Genomic DNA, 19,811 nt, shown 5'->3' with positions numbered 1-19,811 from the left:
ATGGTTTTTAACAGGGAAAAATGCAAAGTACTACATCTGGGCAATAAAAATGAAAAAAGCATATACAGAATGGGAGGAAAAGAGCTAAGCAACAGTACATGTGAAAAAGACTTGGGTATACTAATAGATCATAGACTGAACATGAGTCAACAGTGTGATGCAGCAGCAAAAAAGGCAAATACAATTCTGGGATGTATTAACAGAAGCATACAGTCTAGATCACGTGAAGTCATTATCGGTCTTTACTCCTCTTTGGTCAGACCTCATCTGGAATACTGTGTACAGTTTTGGGCACCACATTTTAAAAAAGACATAGACAAACTGGAGCAAGTTCAGAGAAGAGCGACCAGAATGGTGACTGGTCTGCAAACCATGTCCTATGAGGAACGGTTGCAGGATTTGGGAATGTTTAGCTTGCAAAAAAGAAGACTGAGAGGAGACTTAATAGCTGTCTACAAATATGTCAAGGGCTGTCACATTGTAGAAGGATCATCTTTATTCTCATTTGCACAAGGAAAGACTAGAAGCAATGGGATGAAACTAAATGGGAGGAGACACAGAATAGATATTAGAAAATACTTTTTGACAGTTAGGGTGATTAATGAGTGGAACAGGCTGCCACGAGAGGTGGTGAGTTCCCCTTCAATGGACGTCTTCAAACAGAGGCTGGACAGACATCTGTCTGAGATGATCTAGTGAATCCTGCTTTGAGCAGGGGGTTGGACCAGATGACCCAGGAGGTCCCTTCCAACTCTACCATTCTATGATTCTATGATATGTGAATCACCAAGGGGGGACCCGCAGTGCCCAGGCGATGCGAGAAGTGACACACATTCTCCACTGGGCGGAAGACACAGGTTCGGTTCTCTCTGCGGTCCACATTCCGGGTGTGGACAACTGGGAAGCAGACTTCCTCAACCGGCAAGGAATGGACTCGGGAGAGTGGTCTCTCCATCCCGAAGTTTTTCGCCAGATCTGCCATCGCTGGGGGACTCCGGATGTGGACCTAATGGCATCCCATTTCAATGCCAAGGTCTCCAACATCATGGCCAGAACACACGACCTGCGGGCGCTAGGAGCGGACGCACTGGTTCAGGACTGGACCCAGTTCCAGCTCCTGTACATTTTTCCACCTCTCCCCCTGATATCCAGAGTGGTGAGGAAGATCAAGCAAGAGGGAGTTCCAACCATCCTAATCGCACCGGACTGGCCCAGACGTACATGGTACGCCGACATCGTACAGCTCACCGCAGACGTCCCCTGGCGTCTCCCCGACTGCCCGGATCTTCTGTCACAAGGCCCGTTCTACCACCAGAACTCAGGGGCCCTCAATTTGACGGCGTGGCCATTGAGACCTGGGTTTTAACCCAGTCAGACTTCTCGCCGGACGTCATTGGAACCGTGATCAGGGCACGGAAGCCAACCTCTGCTAAGCTTTATTACCGTACCTGGAAAGCCTTCTTTACCTGGTGCGAATCTCGTGGCCAGACCCCACTCCCTTATTCCCTCCCCAGGGTACTTGGGTTTCTACAATCGGGTCTGGAGGCCAGACTGTCCCTGGCCTCCCTTTTTCAGAGGTACATCGCTAACAAGCCGCAAGTAAGGACATTTCTTCAGGGGGTTTCCCGATTTGGTTCCCCCCCCTACAGACGACAACTAGAAACGTGGTATCTCAACCTGGTGCTGACAGCATTGCAGGAAACACCTTTTGAACCCCTTAGGGAAGTCCCACTCCGCCTTCTATCCCAGAAAGTGGTTTTCCTTGTGGCAATCGCCTCGCTACGCAGGGTGTCTGAACTGACAGCACTCTCCTGCAGACGACCCTTTCTGGCTTTTTACCAGGACAAGGTAGTTCTCCGTACGGTCCCATCCTTCCTTCCGAAGGTTGTGTCCAACTTCTACCTCAATGAGGAAATTTCACTGCCATCCCTCTGTCCGGTCCCGGTTCATAGACGGGAGAAGGCTCTGCATATGCTTGACCTTTTCAGGGCACTACGTATCTATGTGTCTAGGACTGCGACCTTCCGGAAGTCTGATTCTCTTTTCCTTCTTCTGGAAGGCGGCCGCAAGGGTCTACCAGCTTCCAAAGCTACCCTTGCCAGGTGGATCAAATCCACCATACAAGAGGCCTACCGCCTCAAAAATTCTCCTCTTCCAGCAAGTATTACGGCACACTCTACACGTGCAGTAGGGGCCTCCTGGGCCATTCGGCACAACAAGTGTGTAAGGCAGCCACCTGGACTAGCCTACACACATTTACCAAACACTACAGGGTTCATACCCAGTCCTCAGCAGACGCGAGCCTGGGTAGACGTATTCTGCAGGCGGCGGTGCCCCAATTGTAGGGGCCTGTCTACACAATATTCGTCCATTGCTTCCCACCCAGGGACTGCTTTGGGACATCCCATGGTCCTGTGTCCCCCAATGAGGCGACAGAGTAAAGGAGATTTTTGTGTACTCACCGTAAAATCTCTTTCTCTTAGCCTCTAATTGGGGGACACTGCTCCCACCCTGTTGCCCGTTCCGGGCCGTTATGTTGAGTTCTCATATTGTTTTTTATTTTTCTTGAGCTCGTACATAGTTGCCTTCTTATAGGCATGGTTATGTTATCCATGTTACGTTCCTCCTATTGCTTTTACACAAAACTGGAGAAGGCTGACGCCGTCCAGGGGTGTATACTGCAGAGGAGGAGTCACGGTTAATCTTTTTCAGATTATGCATAGTGTCGCCTCCTAGTGGACAGCAGCATAACACCCATGGTCCTGTGTCCCTCAATTAGAGGCTAAGAGAAAGAGATTTTACGGTGAGTACACAAAAATCTCCTTTTTTTTCATAAGAATATTTATTTATGGGTACAATAAATTGTTATTTTTTGGAATTTTTTGATCTTTTACACTTTGTCCCACTATAGGACTTTCACTTTTTGCGGCCTGATCGGCTGTGTAGCACAGGAATGCAGCACCAACCCTATGCTATGCAGCCTGTCAGCGCTGCACAGGGAGAAGTTACTTTGGTCATACACTGCGCATGACCAAAGTAACTTCTTGCCTCCTGGTGACCCATATGTTGTCATGACGACACAGAGTCACCATGACAACATCCGGGACCGGATTCAAATGCCGGAGAGGAGGTAAGTATTAAGCTTACCTCCCCTATTGCTCCCACAATCCTGCGATCGATTTTCGATCGCAGCATTTCGGGGGTTAATGTGCAGGGTGCGGTGCGATATCGCCAGGACGTACTATTCCGTATCTGGCCCAAAAAGCCCAGGGCGCAAGTACGGAATAGTACGCCCAATGTCAGAAAGGGGTTAAAATAAGTAGTCCCCTTTTAAAATAAAAAAAATAGATACTCCCCTCCTGCATCAGCACTATTCCAGCGATGTCTTTGGGTGCACGCAAGGCATTGTTATGCCACATGACCCCAGAAGCAATCAATGCCCTGCAATATTCTGAAATCCCTATATTTAATTTTTCAATGAGGGGGAAAGTATTTTATTTTTATTTAGCTTTTTATATTTTTTGTGCTCTGGGCTGCCTTTTTAACTCCCGTTTTGATTGTTTTTTGTTCAATTTTTTTTGGCATTCACTGTATAGGGTAACATTTTTCCTTGCGGAGTGTGACATGTTAAGCACGTCAAGGTGAGGAGACTTTTAAAGCCGCAATGCTCCTCTGGGAAATATGCAAATTGTCTCTTCAGAGAGGAAGAGGACCAGAACGCTAGTTCCACCTACAGGAAGTAGCAATCCTAAAAGTCAATAGTGACCCTTTAATGAGCCTTATCACATGACTTAGGATATAAGCCACAACCAGAAACTCAATTTGCAGACACTGTGTTTCGGGGTACTGCCCCTCGTCAGTGCACAGTGTGAGTTCTGGTTTTCGCCGCCATTGACTTGCATTGGAATGCATGTAATCCGCATCTGTACAAGCGAATTACATGCGTTTCAATGTACGGATGGTACCCGGGTTTGGAGAAGAGGAGACTCTCCTCCGGACCCGGGTACCATAGAACCTTTAAAAAAAAAAAAAAAAAAAAGAATAAAATAAAAAAATAAATATTATACTTACCTTCTGATAGCCCCTGGAGTCCTTGCCTCTGTTTGCCGGCAACTCGCGGTAGATTAAAGGATCTGCGCTGACGTCATGTGATGGGTCACGCAACCGCTGACGTCGGAGGTCCTTAAATCTACCGCGAGCTGCCGGCAAGCCGAGACAAGGACTCTGGGGGCTGTCAGAAGGTAAGTATAATATTTATTTTTTATTCTTTACCATTCTTTCGGTCACACTATATAAATCCATGCCGTTGCAGTGTGACCAAGTTGACAAGCACTTTCCAAGTGATGCTAAAAACGCTTGGAAAGCGCTTGACAACCAGCATGCGGAAATGAATGTGAAGAACGCTTCACATCTGCATGTCCCTGGCAGGAAAAACTCATGTACAATCCACATGCGTTTTTTCTGCCAGGGAGATGCAGAAACTCTCAGGAAAAATCCGGAGCATTTCTGCATCGTGGGCACATAGCCTTAGGCAGTCTTTTACAAGCCAAACCAGCTCAAATTTTCTAACCCTTCAATATGAGAGAGAACTTCAATTTAATTTAATAATCTAGTTGCCTGCTTTTGAACCGACTCTAATATAACCTTTTTAAAATGTTGAGCCCAAAACTGGATTCTATATTCAAGATGTGACCTTACAAGTGATTTATAGAGGAATAACATTACACTGGAATCAGGTTTTTTTTTCTCTCTACACATTAAAATTGTTTGTGCTTTGCAGCTGCTGCTTGATATTGAGTACTGTTTGTCATTAGTTTATTTGTAGGCACAATACCAAAGTCCTTCTGTTCTGTAATACCATGTATATTTTCATTTGATGTGTATGCAGCAATAGGATTACTCCAGCCTAGGTGCATTACTCTACCCTACATTTAAATAGAACAAAACCTAAGACAGAAACATACGTGCAGGGTATATGCTTATTTTGTTTCTGTCTTAGGTTTTGTCTGTTTCATGGCCAATGCGAACATGCTCCTATTTTGCAATGCAACTTTAAAATTAACTTTGCTTGTGGGAAAACCTCTTTAAGACCTACACCCTTTAGGCCGTTGATCAGGTAATAGCAACACCACAATAGCAACATCGAATAACAAACATAGGAGGGTGGGTTCAGTTAAAGCTTCTGTGTAAATTTAAAGCGCACCTGTCCGCAGGATTTTGCTTAGTAAACCACCTACACTGTTAGGTGGACGTCATTACACTGAGTAAAATGATACCTATGTTGATGAAATCCGTCCAGTGGTTCTTGTGTAATCTTTATTTTCATTTCTGCCATAACGTGATGTTCGTGCTTCGGGGCGGGACTTTAAGGAGGGGTTGTAACTAATGCTCCCATTATGTATTCATATCTCTGCCTTCTGACAGGTCACTGTGCTTTCAGTCACCTGCCTACTATTTTAAATACTGCACCAAATTTCATTTTCCTCTAGCAAAATGGCGCCTGCGTGCAGTAGCATCTATCGCTTTCCGATAGCTGCTACTGCGCAAGCGCCGCTAGCAGCGCCATGTTGCTGGAGGAAAAATAAATTTTCCTGCAGCAATATAGCACCGCCGGCCACGTTTGCGCAGTAGCATTTCTCAGTTGCCAATAGATGTTACTGCGCATGCGCGGCGCCAAATTGTTGCAGGCAAATTCTTTTTCGACCAACAAAATGGCGCCTGCGCATGCACAGTAGCATCTCTTGGCAACCAAAAGATGCTACTGCACAGGTGGCGGGAGCCATTTTGGTGCATGTAAATTTCAAGTTTGGCACAGAAATTACACAGGCAGAATTTAAAATAGTAGACAGGTCACTGAAAGCACAGTGACCTGTCAGAAGGCAGAGATATATGATAAGCAGAGCTCCAGTTACAGCCCCTCCCTAAAGTCCCACCCCAGAGCATGATCATCTCATTATGGTAGAGCTGAAAATAAAGATTATAAAAGAACCACTGGACGAATTCCATCATCAAAGGTATCATTTTACTCCGTATAATGGCACCCACCTGACAGTGTATGTGGTTTAGTTAGCACAATCCTGCTGACAGGTGCGCTTTAAATAAGAATGGAACTTAATCCCTAATATTTGTGTCCATACCCCGTTACTATATCTGATTCCAAATAGATATAAATCCTAAAAAATAAAATTAAAACTTCAGAAAATTTTTCTAACACACAAACTGGTCAACTAGTACACAAAAACAATGTTCTTTCTACAAGCAAGATAAAATCTCAAGTTAATAATATTAGACTAACAGACTCTGAACTTTTAATCCTCAAAGAGAGTTCATCTACCAGATATCTCGGATCACTTAGTCACCAATCCAGTACAAAATCTATTTTTTAAACAAATTAAAATAATTAAATATAACCCTTAACCCAGAGGAAGTCCTAAAAATACTAAAGGATGCACACTCCATCTCCTCCTCAATCAAATATCAAGAGCTTAACTATAAGATAATATCTAGGTGGTACAAAACCCCTGATATACTTCATGAAATTGACAAATCTTACTCACCTAATTGCTGGAGATGCAACTTAGAACTTGATACACCTCCCATATTTGGTACTACTGCACTAAAATCACACATTTCTGGGAAATCACTCATAAACCTAAGTAAAGCTCTCAATATCTCATTCCCTCTACCCCCCCTCCACTAATCTTATTCAACCACCATTCTCATCATCAACCTACCAACACACTTACTGCAAGACACTATAAAGATCTGGATCCTCTATCCTTTCCAGAATGGATTAATGAATCAAACACCATATATTGATTCGAAAAAACACACCTTACTTATTCAAAGCAGGATAAGTTCCTCGAACACTGGCGCCATTGGTACGAATATCAAAACAGGATTGTACTGTAAAATATGGAATTAACCCCAAAACCTTTAACTCTCTATATCTCAAATAAACAACAAATAAATTAATAAATGTTTATACCGCGCATATCTACCTATGTTTTAGTTCTTAGATTATAAATGTGAATTACTTGCTAGCTCTCAACAGGATTCCCCACCCCCCAACTATCTCCACTGTCCTCCCCCAGTTAAATATCCCTCTTTCCCATTTTGCTCCTTTAATTCTCCAAGTTTAAGTTTTTTCCCCCATTTATAAAACGAATGTTGCTTCTAATTTCATTTGCTTGTATACAAATGTTATTATCTGTTTTCATTACCTCTTGTAACATTCTTAAAGAATTTATACAAAAAAAATTAAGAATGGGACTTACAACCATTCAGTTGTCGTTTGACTACCTCAATCGGTATGCCATCAGGCCCAATTGCTTTCCATTAGCTAGAGCCATTACAACTCCTGTAACTGCGTCTAAAGTAATATCCTTTTCTAATAGAATTCCCTCAGCTCTCCTGAGTGTAGGCAGCAGCTATTTGGTGTAAATGCACATTAATGTCCTCACAATTGTACAGTGGAGCTGGGGACTATATAGTTCCACCTAAAACTCTTTAAATCTGTTTGCTGTGGAAAATATTTCATGAGCAATTCATCATTTTAGGCTTTTGCACGTGGTACTGTTTGTAACATCTAGTTTTCTTTAAAGGGAATCTGTCACCACTTTGGAGATATCAGACCTCCACTATGGGCATACAGGGTATAGAAAAGTAAATCTATACATACCTGTATGGCCCATAGTAGAGGTCTGAATGCAGAGAAATGTAGTTTTATCCCCGCCCATCTGCTTATTATTCCACCAAATCCCCGGCGCATGCGCAAAGCGCGGCTCACAGGGAGCATTCTTTGTTTCCTCCTGGGCCAGTTTGGCTGAGCACAGTGCTGCAGTACTCTATTGAACAGGTGCCGGGGAGTCACAGTGACTTACTGACGCCTGCGCAATAGAGCACTGTGGCACTGTGCTTAGCCAAACGGGCCCGGGAGGAAACAAAGCACGCTCCCTGTGAGCCGCGCTTTGCGAATGCGCCAGGAGGTGAGGGGAAAAAAACACACATCACAGGTCCCTGTGATGTGCTCGGGAGGGGGGGGGATATGGTAAACTTGTACATAGGCGGGAATTTGGTGGGATAATAAGCAGATGGGCGGGGATAGCTTGGCATCTGGGGGACGCCAAGCCTGTGAAAAACCAAGAAGATAAAACTACATTTCTCTGCATTCAGACCTCCACCATGGGCCATACAGGTATGTACTGATTTACTTTATACCCTGTATGACCATAGTGGAGGTCTGATAACTCCAAAGTGGTGACCGATTCCCTTTAATGATATGTGCTAGAAATTTACTTAATTGATTTCCTAACTCCAAGTTTGCTTGGTTTAAAAAACAATAGTCTCTGAGCTTCCTCCTGCAAATAGATCAAGTGGGACCTTCCTGCTTTGTGCCACGCTTGTAGTCAGCCCTCTTTTTACATTAGCTATCTAGGTTGTTTTAATTCCTTACATTTGCTAGCTAACTCCATTTTTAGATTTCCTTTTCACCCTCTTGCTGTCACTGTACTCATGTTGGTGGCACCACCTCAGAGCTGACCCTGCGCCATCACCACCAGGTGTCGTATATTACAGCTGGCATGCTGTTGCAACTGCCATGATCACTGCATGCACCAAACAAAGGGAAGTGGCTTTCTTTGTACACCATCAGCGCCCCAACTACGTGATTGCAAGATGTTTGCTATTGCAGTCAGAGACTAAACATTGGCCTCCACGTCTGCAATTCATTAAGCCTACTTCCCTCTGCTAGAAGCAGTGGTATATTATTCTGTATGTCCGTGTAATTCGTGTCACTACAAATGCATTGTGCACTATGTTCCTGATTAATCAAGCAGTTTTTTTTTTACTTTTGATTCGCAGCTTAAAACTGCATGAAATGTCACAAATTTTTTGCACAACAAGAATTTTTAATATTTTTGGCATTTTCACAACAGTCCTGGCAAGTTCCACTAACTTTTTGAAAAGTTACAAAGCGCTGCCCAGTATGCCCAACAATGTCATTATAATAAACGCTACAAAAGTGACCATAAATTACCACAGACTGTATGCTAGCCCCTGGATGGCATACATATCTGGTGGTGAAACGTGTGAATATATGCCAGATTCGTAAGAGGTGCTTGCCTCATAGTGAATTCAGCGCATCTAACTCCAGCACACTCTTCATTAAGACTGGAATACAAAACATTAGGCTGATCAGCAAATCGGTCATGTTCACCTATTAGTGAAAGCCAAAAAGGCTGTATATGTCCAGCAGGCCCAGGGTCTGTTGATAAAAGTTGAACTGCCAACAGGCATGATCTAAGATTGCTTTAGGCAGGTATTTGTTCTTTCATTACTTTTAAAAGCCTGGTTATTTGCCAAATGCGTAGTGTGTGAGGCATGCATCAATCACTACTTTGGCCCTTATAAATGCTTGCTCTGTACCCTTCAATTATGCAATGCCTGGGACAATAACTTTGTATGCAAATGAGGGGGCTTTGGTGTTCTCTTGGCGCAGGCCAAGAGTTCAGTGCCCAGCTACCCCTCCTCATTTTCATATTGTGGGGCATTCCCCCCACTTCTGATTGACCGTTCTTGCTTCCCACAGCAAGCTCTATTTGAGTGTTGCCGGAGTGTGCGCACATGCACACAGTTGCAGCGCACGTTCTTTCCTGATTCCTTATTGTTGACGCTGTTCGTTGCTTTAATACACCCAGAAGTATAGCGAGTGGCTTCAGAGAAGCGAATAGGGTGGAGAGCAAATACATACGGCTTCTGAGTTTGCGCCATCACCATAGAGGTGATTATCCCCACTGCCTGCCTGTATTAAGGGAAAAAAACGTGGACGTGAGATTTGTATAAAACCCATGCACTTTGCTACTGTAAAGACTTGTTCACATGAGGTGCTTTTGCTGCAGTTTTTTTTTTTGCTGGCTTTTGCCATTGATAAACTGTGTTTTACGGCACCAGCAAAGTGAATGAGATCTCTGATATCTCATGCAGAAGCTGCTTATTTTATCCTTGTGGACTTGAACCATCAAAGCATGTTTTCAAATCTACAGCATGACAATTGTTTCTGCGCCCTTTTTTTTTTTTTTTTTTTAGCATTTCTCACCCATGAAAATAGGGTAAAAGCGCACTACATAAAACGTGCGTATATTATACATTGTATATGCCTGCCAACATTCTGTTTTTTGCTGAAAACAATCTGCTGTAATTGCTCATCATGTGCACATAGCCTGATATCCTGAGTCTTTTCCCACGTGCTAATATGCAGCGGAAAAAACGCAGCAGATACTCATTATAGGAACTTGGCATTCGTGCTCCATGACGTACCATTACAACATTCAGTGTGTCAGTGACTTTGGAGTGGGCTCCACTGCAATTGGCACCTGATGACAACTGGGGCTGGTTGAATGTCTCTGTGCCTGTCATGTTCTCTTCTATGTTGTCCAGCCTGTGGCTTGGCATCATGGGAGACTGCAATATTGCTGTATATAGTACAAGTGATTGGACAATTGCAGGTTCAAGTCACCCAGGAGGATTAACAGATAAAGTAAAAAATGGAAAAAAAAAACCTTTTTAAAATATAAATATTCAAATCTCCTGCCTTTTTCCCCAGTTAACAATATTGAAAAAAAAAATTAATTAATGGGAGTTTATGTTCTGGAATTGTAGGAAGCTGTGAATGTTGCTGTACCTATGGAATGATCCAGGCTGTTTTAGGTCATCTCTTCCTATACTATTGCTAGACTACCATGTCTACGTCTACAGCGTCTTAGCTGTTCTTTTTCAATAACGTGGTTTTCTTTTTGATGTTGGGTCTGTTCTGTTAGATCTGATTTTTCGTTTTGTTTTGCTTGAACTTCACTCAATAACTGCTTCACATTTATTTTTTACCTAGATGATCTTGGATGTTTGCCAGATGATCAAAAGGTATCGTCGACAACATTTGACATAAGGGTGCCAGAGCGTAAGCCAGACACAGCGAAGCATGCTAATGACGAGTACAAGGACAGCACACGGGTATGTTATGCAGCATTACAAAATGTTTAAAGTTTCCTGCGGCCCAACATTTTTCTACATTTTCTGATGTGAATAATATCTAATGTATTCTGTGTAATATAGTCCATTTGCCTCTATACCTGTAAGTAGGCGACACTATTAAAGCAAACTGGGTATATTTTTGTTCTCATCAGATGAATACATTTTTAATGACCCCCACCCCGGGCAGGACTGACACCTTCCTGTCTCAATCCGCCTTCTGTTCTGTGCCTTTGACTTAGTCAGGATGGTGTTAATCACACCCAGAGGTGTGTGATTGCAGCCTGTAAAGCTGGAGATCTCTCCATGAAAAACTTCTGACTAGTGAGGTACATTTGCATATGTCAAGTACAACATTAAAAGTTTATTTTCCAATAATAGCTCAGGTACCGGAGAGGTTATTGGGAAGCTGGATTCATGTTCTAAGTTGTACTGGCAGCAATTTCTGAGACTTTAGGGACCTGACAGGTTCCCTTTAAAAGTGTTGCCACAAATGCCCAGTCCTCTATTTCATATATTGGACCATTTGACACCTTTCTTGTGTTTAAAAAAGTTGTTTTAGTCAACTGTAAACCACTGCAAAGATCCGCTTGTATTCTGCTCTGGACCTGACACAGCCATGTGTTGTAGGGTTACCTATTCATTCTAGTGGAAGTGGTGTACCACTTACCAAGTGTAATAAATGTGTGGACTCCAGACCTTCCCTTGGCTGATAAGAGTTGAGTTTTCCAGTTAAGACAAACCCTTTAAAAAGAGAATGTTGTCTTTGTGACTGCATGGAGGTCTTTTAGACTAAAAGATGAAGATTTGTCATTTAATAGATGTAGATCCAGGTGCGCTGTGTGACAATTACGTAATAATCCGTAAAAGTGTAAATTTACCATATTAATCTCTCATACCACTTTTTTTTTTTTTTTTTGTAGGACCACAATTTTGGAAAAGTCAACAATTCATTACAAAAACCTGACCAAACCACTGACATCACATTACTAAATATAAGCACTATAGCTTCGGCACTAGCTAATGCATCTTGCAGCGCCAACCCTTCTGAGCTGGCAGCAATGATCATGGAACTGTCAAATAAAAAGAAATTACTGCATGAGTCTTCCGAACATCAGCAATCCAAAGAGGGGTTAAATTCTTCTGGACAACAGAGTTTTCCAGGAAATTTTGATATAGAAAGATATCTTAAAGCTACAGTTAGCTGTAACCAAGACACTGACATTGAAAGCTTTGTGCACTCTGTAAAGGATTTTTCCTGGAACATGTCTGTAGGGCATAAGCATCCTCTGCTAGATTCTGGTACCGAACTAGCCAACATTACAGATGTCCAAAAGCAAGACTTAAGAATATCCGAGTATCCAAAGGATGCTCATTTTGCTTGTGATAAACTGCGGTCTACCTGCGACGTCTGTAATGATGCATCCTTACAGCAGGATGCTTCTTCGAGTAATCTCGGGTCTAATAAGCATTCATCCGAAATATCTGAAACAATACCTGGAGCTTTCAGGAAATCTGTCAATAACATAAATAGGGAAGATAAAGTAAAAAGAAATTCTACACCTATTGCTTCACTAAAGTCAGACACTTCAGATGATGAGGCAAAGAGAGGTGATAGATTATCAGATGGCAAAGGTGGCCACAAAGAGAATAATTCTTTAAAATCTTGTTTTCCAAGTAATACAAAGAAAAGTTCTCATTTATCAAACGACCCAAAGTTTGCCCCTTGTTCAAAGGAGTCCAATAATATATGTGAGGATCTTTCTCAGAAGCATGTTAGTTTCCAGCCGCCTTCAAGTGGAATCCATCAGAAGGTGTCAGGTAAATCATCAAAAACAAATAATAATCTCAGTTTTAGATGCATTTAATCTGATACATTTTAACCCCTTCAAGACATTTTCCGTACATGTGCTTCGAAGGTCAGAAACTTGTGTATGTATCGGGTTACGGGGTAGTTGCCCGCGATTGTTAAGCTACGTTCCCACGATGAGTTTTTGACACAGCGGATTTTTTCTACGGCAGAAACGCAGCGTTTTACAATTCCAGCAAAGTGGATGGGATTTATAGAAATCTCATGTCCACTGTGCTGACCTGTGGTGCGTTTTTCCAACCCGCAGCATGTTAATATCCCTTGCGGGTACACTGAGTTTTTTTGGGCGGATTTTCCCCATAGACTTACATTAGGAAAATTGGCAGCAAAAAAATTGCACAAGCGTTTAGTGTGTTTCCATGCGCGTAACTTGTCAAAAACGCATGTAATCTGCACCTAGGTATATCAATAATGTTTTGTCAAAGCAAAAAAACAGGAAATATAAAAAACAAAACCGCTGTATTTAAAGCGTGACACACCAAACAGAGTAAGAAATTTTTTTTTAAAAAAATGTAAGTGACCCAATTTAAATAGGTGCTGAAATTCTGCAGCGTCAAAATCTCACCAAGAGCTCATCGTGGGAACGTAGCCTTAAATCTTAAATGCCGCTGTGAAACTGACATAGGCATTTAACACATGCCGACATAGGGGCGCGTCATTCTATGCGCCCGTGACGTGATCGCAGGTCGCTGATTGTTATGACAGCTGGGGGTCAGCTGATGACCCCTGTGTCCATAATTACGGAGCTCCTTTGAAACCCTCCCTGTGGCTTGGCTTCAAAGGAGACAGTAATCAATAAAAATGTCATCTCGCACCACAAAAAGTAAGCTGTCACACAGCTCCATCGACCGAAAACATTACGGGTCTCAGAAAATTACGGCAAACCGTAAACATTTTTTTTTTTTGCAAACTTGTGTTTTTTTTCTCTACTAATGAGCAGAATCGTATTTTGAGATGATTCATACCACAAAATGTACACCGTAAAAACAATTCCCAAAAAACAATGTCACAATTGCTTTTTCTTTCACAATTTTTCCCCACTTGGAATTCTTTTCCCGTGTTCCAGTACACCATGTGGTAAAATGAATGGGGTGTCATTCAAAATTACAGCTCGTCCCGCAAAAAACAAGTTCTCATATGTCTAAATAGACAGAAAAATAAAAACGTTATGCCTCTGGGCAGAAGGGGAGAAATAACTGAAATGCAAAAAATGGAAATTGGCCGCATCGTGAAGGGGTTAATACATTAATATGCATCACAAAAAAAAACTTCTTACTAATATTCAGTGTTGTAAAGTGCATGTTTAAAACGTCTTTATATTGATCAGTCAGCCTAACATGCTGATGTAAGGACAGCACCTTACAGCTACAGCTTCATACTCCTAGTTGCCAAAACATCACAGAAATGTTTTTTTGGCTTCTTGGAGCGCTGGAAACATACACTGGGCACACAGACCCTGCCATTATTTGCATTTTTTAAGTCCTTTTTTGTTGTCTTTTTTGTGTGTCCTTATGCATCAAATTGCCTGCATGCTTTTTTTTTTTTTTGGTGACATTATGGAAAGTGAATGATGAATTAGCCAGAAACCTAGATACTAAAAAAAAAAAACATATTCTCATTCCATGCTAAAAATGACAAACACTGAGAAAACTTGTGCATCACAAGCTATAATAAATATAGGGCAAATATAAAACTGACTAAAAAACAATTAAAAAGTGCAAAAGCAATATGCAATTTGGGCATTAGTCTATGAAATTACTATGTTTACGAGGAGTGTGTGTGTGTGTGTGTTATGTCTGAACTCCTTTAAAGGGAACCTCTCACCAGTTTTCCATGTTAAACTGGCCACATAATGGAGTAGGAGCTGTAAAGCTCCACTGTTGTGGAGATATTAGCTTATAAAATTTAGGTTACAGTTTATGATCGGACCAATTAGGTGTTATCAGAGCTTTGTCTCTGGGGCTTGTACTTTTTCTCCTGTATGATGTGGCCAATCATAAGCAGGCAGCAACACAGGGGGGGGACCCATGCCCTGTCTTCTGTGTGAGTCCTGCAATGACGGTGTATAATCACACACAGCTCTGCAGTGAGAGCAAAGTGTCCAGAGTAGAGCAGAGAGGAGTGTGATTACGACCACTCATGGTAGCCAGTGTGTGGAGAGGTGATACAGCAGAGCTGAAAGGAGAGCTGCAGAGGTGTTTGTAATGAGACCAAGCTCTGCTCTCCTGTACTGCAACTTCCCCCACACTGATTTCCCTGAGATGAAAGATGAAGAAGTGTTAGTAATCGGACTCCACTCTGTCCTAGTACCCCCACACTTCGAATCACTCTGCATTGAGAGCTGTGAGGAGATCAGACTGTCATTATATGTCTCACACAGGAGGAATGCTGCTCCGAGCTATTGTGGGGACATGGTTTTATTTTTTTTCTTCCTGCATGATGCCTCCTGGTTACGATTGGTACATCTTGTGCGGGGGAAGTAGTAGACGCTCCCAGAGAAAAATCTCTGGTAACACCCAGTTGGGCTTTTCATAAACTATAACCTTACACTTACAAGATAATATCTGCATAACAGAGAGGAAAAATTAAATAATAAAACCTATGTTTTGTTAAACTTTGTAGCCACTTTTCCCTGATGCATCCTGTTTAACATACACAAATTGGTGAAAAGTCCACTTTAATGTGAACCTGGTTAGTGTCCTGTACATGGAGTCCTCGTTCTCTCCTTTTGCTGCACCTCAAAATTATCAATGCAAAAATTGCCTGCCATCGTATTAAAAAGTTTGGGTCCTATTTGGTCTCACAGTTGAACACTGATTACCTAGTTCGATCCCATAGTTTGTTATAAAATGGCAGCTTTATTAAAGGGTACTTCTTTGTAAAAAAACAAAACAAAAAAAACAACCTCTTATTATATAATAAATAAATTAAAAAAAAAACTTTCTAAAGATAACTAAAAAATCATTAGGTAAAGGTATTTTCATTAGTGATGAGCAAGCGTACTCGTTTAACCCTTTCACCGAGCATTTTCGGGTGCTTACCGAGTGTCTTCGGCGTGTTCGTATATTATGTTCGAGTCCCTGCGTCTGCATGGTTAACGGCTGTAAGACAGCCTGAACACGTGAGGATTCCCTAACAAACAGGCAATCCCTACATGTGTTGAGGCTGTCTTATGGCTATAAATCATGCAGACACAGGGAATCGAACATAATATACGAGCACGCCGAAGATACTTGGTAAGCACCCGAGCATGCTCGGTGAAGTAGTTAAACGAGCATGCTCGCTCATCACTAATTTGCACACCATGCAAAGGAACGCAAATGCTATGCAAATTGCCGACTTTCTGTTCAAAATCGCTGCCAAGCAGCGGGGCTGCAAGTTCTCTGCATACTAGCTTCCCTACGTCACGCCACATCACATTCTCTAAACAATGTGATCTTGCAAAATATTGTAAAAAGTCACTATATAAAGCCGAGCAATAACTAGAGTCCCAGTTGTGTGTTACTGTGGGGGCGATAGTTTTACTTTTAGTAGCGTTTTCAGTCTCTTCTGCCCGTTCATGCACCATGACTGTCATACCGCTGTCTGCCCTAAGTGGTGAGAACATGCTGGTTAGAGCAGAGTGACGGTCATGTAGAGTGAAGCACAGCGATAGTTTTACCTTGTTAGTCAAAACTCTACTATGTCCCCAACACCAGCGCGCGTCATGTTTTCAGGTCTTATGCATGCGCATTAGAAGCAGGAGTAATGCAGAGGTTTCGATGGCCCTACCATTTACATCATTGCTGCACGCTTCCATAGAAAAATCATTTATATAAAAGATTTTTAGATAGATACTGACTTTCAAACCAATTGGTATCTACCTAAATAATTAAACACATAAATATAATTTACATTACCTATATTTCATAAGTTATGTTTTGCCAATATTCTTTAAACTAAAATTTTGAACATGTTGATTATGTTCTGTTTTGTGTGACATTGGTAAATCCGATGAGAACTAATGTCTTCTTGTGTGATGTAAATATTTTCCAGATTACAGTGTGCATACGGCAGAAGAGGAACATTACAGTTTTAGACCATCTACTTCCCCTTTGATTCATTCCTCTCCAAGCCAGGATTCTCTAGAGCTTTCTGAGAAAGGGTATTTACTTGTATTTGTTACAGATTTTGTTTTTGGCAACTGTTTTTAACCTTGTTCATGTTTTAGAGATTTTGTGGCTAGTGCATTGGCAACACAAAAGAAAACTGCCTTGGGAGGCCACACATGGCAGACTGCTAATTTTCCTGTGAAGTCAGTGATTGCTTGATAATATTTTTACACATGTGCCGTAGATCCGCTGCGGTTTTAAACACTTATGTGAGGATGAATTCCCATGTGAAAAGCCATGAGATTTCTGCACGCTGTGGAAACAAAACATGCCAATTTTACATTACTTTATATACACGTTAATGGCGACCTGACATTAGTACATTCCTATTCCTCAATCCTTTTGTCCATTCCATATGTTATAGTTCTCTACCATTCTTTAATATGTTTGTCCATTTCTAATGTGAAGCTGATTTACACCACAGTGATGGCATTTAGACTTATAGGTAATACAATAAAATGGCACACAAAAAGTTACTTTAGAGTTAAATGGAATAGGAATAATGCTGTTGCAAAATCTGCATTGTAGCACCAGTATTCAAGGGGTCCTCCAGTTACATAGAAAAACAATCATGGTGCTGGAGTGTGTAGAATATTATTTTTTTTCTTAATAGATTGCAGATTTTGTTTCTAAATGGCATCACCATCGCTGACTGGTTATCGTCTGCTCATACAGTGGGGAAAATAAGTATTTTATACACTGCTGATTGTGCAAGTTTTCCCAGGTCATTGACCAGGTCTTCCTCTGTAGTTCTGGGCTGATTCCTGACCTTTCTCAGAATCATCCTTACGCCACGAGGCGAGATCTTGCATGGAGCCCCAGACTGAGGAAGATTGACAAGTAGGAAAAATACCGCTGCACTACATGACTGGGGTACTTGAGTAGGGTCCAAACCCATACTGCAGATAAGAATAACCTCAGCACTCAAAAGTTCATAGAATAATTTTTAATGCAGTCCAAAAATCCAAATAAATAAACGTTTGTCTATCTGACCTTCATCAGTAACAGACTGCTGGTGGATATTCAGAGATAGATAGGGAGGTAGGACACAATGTCACTAGCTGAATGGGTCTGTAACCCCAAGTAGATGCTTATGCAGCGATTATGCATGTAGCAGGTGAAGGAACGCAGTGTCCACCGCTGTTTTTGTTGTTGCTTTTATGGGTTTGAATTAATAAAGAAGAAACATTGCATGTTTTGCCTGCTGCCTGCTTCTTTCTCTATTGTTGGAGTTATGACTCATTAGTTTCATGGTGTTTCTTTGTAAATCACTTTTTTTTTCTAGATCTTTAACTTCTCCACAAGGATTAGCTCAGAGATACTCAAATGCTGGTTTGTCCCCTGAATCATCATGTCAGAGTCCGAGCCTGAGCCGACTAACCTATGTTTCAGCCTCGGAGAATACATTACAGAATACAACTATTCCCAGTCCTGATCACAAAAAGGTGAGATGGTGTCTAGTACCTTTCAGTACTTCTGCCTTCATTTGGGAAAGTGATACTCATAATAAACATGGATACTCTAAAACTACCAACAACAAAAAAAAGCAATATAACCTAACTCTAGTAAGTTATTCTAGGAGCAGCACTTTATTGAAAACCTAATGGCCACCTAAAATTCATCTTCCCAAGGATCAACTTTAAGTTCTGTATAGTGACTTCCCGACAAATACATTTATGCCTAATATTTAGATATAAGTAACCACTGACTCTCTCATTTGAACTAATTTTCTGTTCATTATTGTAACTTTTTTTTTTATGTTGAGATTATTTGTTTTACCCCCTCCCATCCTCCTGCCTTGGAACAAAAAAAGTTGAAAACTATAAACACCACACCAATTCTCCATATGATTGCTTGTCCCCTTCATATATCTTGGTCAGTGGCAGTCAGACTTCTTGAGCTTATCTGAAATGTATGAAGTTGTAAACCCATGTTTCTTAAACTTTTTTTTTTTTTTAGAGTAATAACACCATAGAGCTAAGTACCACCATTGTGAGAGCAAGCCCTACACCCTCAGAAATGCAGATGATCCAATACCATGAAAACCCTAAACTGAGCAAGAGTCCAGCTGGATCCCGCACCCTCTCAGCTTATAACAGTGGATCACAAACTGGAGACTCATCAAAGGCAGATGGAAAGACAACTGAACCAGGGCTCCTAGCAATAAATTATAAAGACACCGCACTTGGTTCTGATTTATCAGCTGAGAAGCGTTATGAAATTCAGCCAGATGACGCTTCTGCTTGGCAACACTATGCCTCAAAAACAACTCAAGGACTTTCTGCTGGAGATATGCTGCAGTCTGCTTTGCTGGATAAGTATAACCTGGTGAAAAACATCCCTGGCTATAATCCACATGTTTTTGGGCAAGGTTTTAAACCAGTTTTGCCAGCCAGCGAGTTGCAGAAATTGCCATTGTCTGATCCAAGAATTCTTACTGCACCTTCTCTTTCCACAACTCCATTTGCACAACAATATCTAGCAGGAATTGCTCCGGTTCCCCACTACAATGTTGGAAGCCATTTAGGCTATCCTGGGTGTATTCTTCAAGGTCAAAACATCCACGACCCAGTAACTGGTGTTCCATTGACTGCAAATGTTGCTTCTGGTATTCTTTCCACCCTTCCAGTGGGTACTCGCACATCCGGAAGTCACAGCAACAGCCATTATATGCATTTGGTTGACTCCCAGACTGGACCTGCAGGACTCTCTCAGTGGACTACTAGAATATCATCCGGTTTTGGTAACTATATTTTCTGTTGAAT

The 19,811-nt window shown here is 41.7% G+C and overlaps 1 protein-coding gene across 2 annotated transcripts in view; it reads left to right on the top strand.

Annotated features, from left to right (window-relative positions):
• Positions 1-19,811, top strand: part of CEP192 (centrosomal protein 192) — a 203,644-nt gene that overhangs the window by 131,520 nt on the left and 52,313 nt on the right. For both annotated transcript variants that reach the window (XM_073678986.1, XM_073678985.1), the window contains exons 18-22: positions 10,886-11,007; positions 11,949-12,846; positions 16,931-17,039; positions 18,332-18,491; positions 19,006-19,789. In XM_073678986.1, coding sequence (XP_073535087.1) covers positions 10,886-11,007; positions 11,949-12,846; positions 16,931-17,039; positions 18,332-18,491; positions 19,006-19,789 — 2,073 coding nt within the window. The remainder of the gene's footprint in view (positions 1-10,885; positions 11,008-11,948; positions 12,847-16,930; positions 17,040-18,331; positions 18,492-19,005; positions 19,790-19,811) is intronic.

The sequence above is a fragment of the Phyllobates terribilis genome, unplaced genomic scaffold (assembly GCF_046119375.1).
Source record: "Phyllobates terribilis strain yellow unplaced genomic scaffold, ASM4611937v1 Scaffold_4__5_contigs__length_816908805, whole genome shotgun sequence".
Taxonomy (NCBI): Eukaryota; Metazoa; Chordata; class Amphibia; order Anura; family Dendrobatidae; genus Phyllobates; species Phyllobates terribilis.
This window is presented reverse-complemented; position numbering and strand designations above follow the sequence as displayed.